Source organism: Gadus chalcogrammus, chromosome 2 (assembly GCF_026213295.1).
Source record: "Gadus chalcogrammus isolate NIFS_2021 chromosome 2, NIFS_Gcha_1.0, whole genome shotgun sequence".
NCBI classification, from domain to species: Eukaryota; Metazoa; Chordata; class Actinopteri; order Gadiformes; family Gadidae; genus Gadus; species Gadus chalcogrammus.
In genome coordinates, this window is record NC_079413.1 from 3614819 (window position 1) to 3619818 (window position 5000).

The 5000-nt window shown below is 48.3% G+C and overlaps 1 protein-coding gene across 1 annotated transcript in view; it reads right to left on the reverse strand.

Annotated features, from left to right (window-relative positions):
• Nucleotides 1-5000, reverse strand: part of LOC130403920 (voltage-dependent T-type calcium channel subunit alpha-1H-like) — a 71054-nt gene that overhangs the window by 22237 nt on the left and 43817 nt on the right. The window contains exons 8-9 of the mRNA XM_056608467.1: nucleotides 4127-4365; nucleotides 2396-2940 (exon numbers count right to left, since the gene is read on the reverse strand). Coding sequence (XP_056464442.1) covers nucleotides 2396-2940; nucleotides 4127-4365 — 784 coding nt within the window. The remainder of the gene's footprint in view (nucleotides 1-2395; nucleotides 2941-4126; nucleotides 4366-5000) is intronic.

A 5000-nucleotide genomic window follows, 5' to 3' on the forward strand; every position in this document is an offset into this window, starting at 1 on the left:
GGGGACCACGCCCGAGCTGGTACAGCAACCGCTGACGACCTGCCACCAGGGGGGAGGAGAGAGCAGGGGGGGGGGGTGAGGTCGAGGTGGGGGAGGGGGAGGGAGAGAGAGGTGGGGGAGAGAGGTGGTCGAGGAGGAGGAGAGAGAGGAAGAGAAAGGAGGTGGAGGAGGAAGGGGAGAGAGGTGGTGGAGGAGGGGGAGAGGAGGGGAGAGGAGAGAGGAGATGGAGGAGGGGGAGGGAGGAAGAGACAGGATGTGAGATGGTCAGCAGTGCCCACTGTGTTGGTAATACATATGATGTATACAGCTCATTGTGAACAAAAGGTTGGAAAGAAAGAAAGAAAGAAAGAAAGAAAGAAAGAAAGAAAGAAAGAAAGAAAGAAAGAAAGAAAGAAAGAAAGAAAGAAAGAAAGCAAGAAAGCAAGAAAGCAAGAAAGCAAGAAAGCAAGAAAGAAAGAAAGAAAGAAAGAAAGAAAGAAAGAAAGAGGAACATAAAGATAAAGAAGAAATACCACACAAGACCTCCGGATCAAAGTCAACAAGCAGAGTGAAGAAGAAAAACAATCAATGCCATTACTCTGGTACCATTTACAACGTGACCAAACATAGTCATTGTGCGGTCTGCTGCTGAGGCTCTGTACCTTCACCCTGTAAGACCCTGTATGCTCCTTAAACCAAGCTTCACCCATTTCTTAAGTCGTTGCTTAATTCCTGTGCAAACTGTGTCACCTTTAATGATGAGCTAGTGAGAGCAGCGATGGAGAGTACCAGGGAGAGATCGGCTCCCATTGGGACAACAGAGCCACGGGCATATTAGTGAAGGTGCTTGATCTAGTCTGCATAATGCAGATGCGGCCTGCAGAAGAACGAGTGCAGGACACACAGGATAATATGTCTGTATAAGATACTGTGTCAATCAACAAGGTATCAGACGTCAAGTTTGTTCTGAACAAAATGTAAGAGGGAATTGGTAAAAAGGAAAAAGTTAATATAATAATATAATAATATATAATAATATAATATACGTCCAAAAGCGCCTTGTTTGTGATTTTGATTGATTGTATTTGGAAATAACTCATTTGAATAAAGTCATTACATTCCATCGGTCATCCGTCCGAAATGTAAGTTATATGAGTGAACATTCAGTCTAAATCAGCTCTAAGACGTCAGAAATTGGACATGACTGATAGGTAATCATTACCAGCCTACAAGCTGCATGGGTGGGAGTAAGGTGTGGCCCTTTCTATATCCTACCGTTCATCGGGAAGGCTTTTACTAACGCTCTGTTTCTCCGTTGCCTTATGTTCCTAGATACTCCCATTTAACCGGCCCTGGGTTTCCAACATGCCCCACACAACATCAGCCCTCACCCCCGCTAGCAGCTAAACGATGTGTGTGCTTAATTACATCGGCAGTCCCGCCGCGACAGCCTGGAGTCTGTTTCTATGTGTGAGTGTTTTTGTCAGTATGTGTGAGTCTCGTTTGCATGTCAGTGTGTCTGTGAAAGTGAGTGAGTGAGTGAGTGAGTGAGTGAGTGAGTGAGTGAGTGAGTGAGTGAGTGAGTGAGTGAGTGAGTGAGTGAGTGAGTGAGTGAGTGAGTGAGTGAGTGAGTGAGTGAGTGAGTGTAAAGACAGTATTGTTCCTCTGATTGTATTTCATACACATCAAATAGTCATAATAATATCAAAACGTGTGTGTGATACATAATTCAATATTCTATCAGATCTTTCTTTTGACCATGTGCTTGAACAATTAAGTCAATGCTGCTTATGAACGTCAATTTAAATGCAATTTGCTTGCTTTCTATTGAGAGTCTAATATGTAGAAATACAGCTCAGCCTTCTCTCTGTGCCTCTACCTTGTGTGCCATTCAGCTCTGGACCTCTATAAACAACTATATACCGTAACTATAAAGTAGTGATTGCAGGAAGCTCAGCTGTTTTAGTCCATTCTGAGGCTGTCCTTCCAGGGAGAGAGAACGGTAGTAAGAGGCAGTGAGCCGGAAAAGCGGAGAGGTTATGGTTCAAGAAAGAGCATACAGAGAGATCAGTAAAAGCAAAGAGGGACCAAAATGGGTCCCAAGAGGCAAAAGCTGCCGTGCGTGAGGAGGACAAGTGAAGGGGAATTGAAGGGAAATAAACAATGTTCCCGAAAAGAAGTAGGGATTGGAGAGGAAACAGGTGATTCAGTCAGATCTGCTGCGTGGGTTTGGGTAAGTGTGTGAGAGGCGGTCTGAGTAGGTTGTTTCGCTGGTTGATTTTTCGGGAACGTGTGTGTGTGTGTGTGCGTGTGTGTGTGCGTGTGTGTGTACGTGTGTGTGCGTGTGCGTGTGTGTGTGCGTGTACGTGTGTGTGCGTGTGCGTGTTGGTGTGCGTGCGCGCGTGCGTGGGCTTACTGTGCTGGCCCATGAGCTGGTGCAGCTTGCTGAGCGTGTCGGTGTGCTCCGAGGCCAGGTGGTGGGGGGGGTGGTGGTCCGGGCTGGGCCCACAGTGCTGAGCGTGGGGCGGGGGGGTCTTACTGCCGTAGCTGCACACGAACGAGGGCAGGATGGTGGGGTAGTTCATGCCCCCGTTCAGCCGACCCAGCAAGGCCCCCATCCCCTGGGTGACGACGGGCGAGTCGCCGCCGCCGCCGCCGCCTCCGCCGGCACCGTTCCCGTTCCCGCTCCCCGCCCGGGCCACCAGGGACCTCATCTCCAGCTCCTCCAGGCCGCACCCGGTCGTGGGCGAGGTGGCCGGCGAGGGGTGCTTCCCCCCGTTGCTGAGGTGACAGTGGTGGTGCTGGTGGTGCTGCAGCAGGTTGTGGATCGGCCGCAGCCAGGGGGCGCTAGCCGCCGGCCCCGCCCCCCCGCAGCCCCGTGCCAGGCTGTGGCTGCTGGTTCCGCCCCCGTTGCCCCCGCCGTTGCCCCCGCCGTTGGGGTTCACCTTTTTACGGCGTTTACTGCATTGGGAGGTCAGGAGACAGGAGAGTTAGGACACACACACACGTTCAGTGTGTAGATGGTATCGGGGTACAAAAACGGAACTGTTTGCACAACGGCACGTTGCGCTCACAAACGGTTCAGTTGTTTACACGTAGGGGCAGTTTACGAGAGACCTCTGCTTTATATGCACATGTACCTACAGGTTTCAGGTTTGTACACACATCCATGGTTTGCACAATCCCCTGCGAATGGGCAGGGACGTAGCAACCGTGGTGTAGCAGTAAACACTGCTTTGGATGATGCTGCAAATGCTTGTTGTTTGGTTAATAATATCAAAGCAAGGTCGAGGATTTGTTGAATCGTAAGAAAAGTAGGCATAGCACAGCGACATGCAAATGACGGCCTCTTTATATTGGTCGATGACTGGTCTGAGCATGGGACTCGGCAGCGCTTGCGGGAGACATTCAGTCTTGATGACAGCCTATCTCTCGTCACTCTGCATGCTGGAGTGTTTGGACAGCGGTTGTCTACAGCTCTCGCACAAACGCTCTCTCGCCTGTTTGGACGGAGAGAACATCTCTCTTTGCGATTGTTTGCAATTATCGATCAGTAGATTCCAAGCACTCCTGTAAACAAGGCCATTGTATCCAATTGTTATTCTTGAATCAAATTAAAAATATATATATGTTCTTGTTGTAGGGCACAGCACAATAGGAAGTAGGGACACACACTCAAAAGTCAAAGCTAAATGATGAAAGAGCCTGAGAGCCCAAGAGACTAAGTGCATATTGAAGTGCCTAAGAGGGGAATTGCAGCAAGCACAATGAATTCTGGTGCAAAACATTCTGCAATTGAATCTTGCGGCATTCGATTTTAACCACAAGTACAACAACAGCTAGACAAAAATCTTTTTAAAAACGCTAGAATAAAACAAACACACATGACTTTGTGAATCTGGGGACCCCATCCCACACCCACATACCCAGACGAACACAAACACACACAAACACTCACACACAAACACACACATACACACACACACACACACAGACAAACAACCATACACAACTCCACACGCACAAAAACACACACACACAGACAAACACCCACATAGACAAACACACACAAATACACACACACATTCAAACAAACAGACAAGACAAACTCATGCACACACACACACGCACACACAAACACACACACCTGTGCCAGCCAGAGTATATCCTCTGGACCCGTCTCCGGAGCTTGCGGTACAGGTGGCTAACGTAGCGTAGCATCTCCTCGTAGCAGGAGCCCGGCTCGCTGTAGCTGGCCAGCGTGGAGTCGTTGGACATGTAGCGGGCGCGCTGCTCCCGCATCAGCGCGTTCTCCCGCTGCTTGGTCTCCGAGAACTGGGTGGCGATGACCACCAGGCAGAGGTTGATCATGAAGAAGGAGCCCACCTGGAGAGAGCACGCACGTTCCCATCAACACACTGAGGCTTTTACTGAATACATGAATCTTGGTCGATTCAAGTATTGACTCTATGAGTTTTTTGCCTTGTATAAAAAGGGAATAGTTGTACCATTCTCGGAAGTCTTAATCTCTCCAATTGTGTTAACTAAAAACAGTGTTAAATGTTGCGGTTGTGATGTTGTAATGTAGTGTGAGTTTGTCCCATTGCCTTTGCTTTGCTACAAAACTGTCGTAAATTACAGTTATTACTGATTCAAGTTTCTAGCTCTGACTGTATGAATAGTTTTTGGACCGTATAAACAGCAAAATGGCGCCAAGCTCGTACCGTTTCAACTCCTCAAATGTGTTAACTAAAACAGTGTTAAATGTTGCTAAGCGGTTGTGATGTCGTAATAATAGTGTTATTTTGTCGCACTGCCTTCGCTGTGGTACAAACAAACCTTTCCCAAGTGATAGTTATTAATAAAAATTCCTAATTCAAACCCTGGTCAATCGTGAGCGACATCGAGGTCATATTCAACATCAAGGTCATATTCAACATCAAGGTCATTTCTTCCCTCGTCTCCGCTAATATTTCCCTTCAAGCGACCATCTCATCCTCCCCCTGCCCTCCCCTCCACTC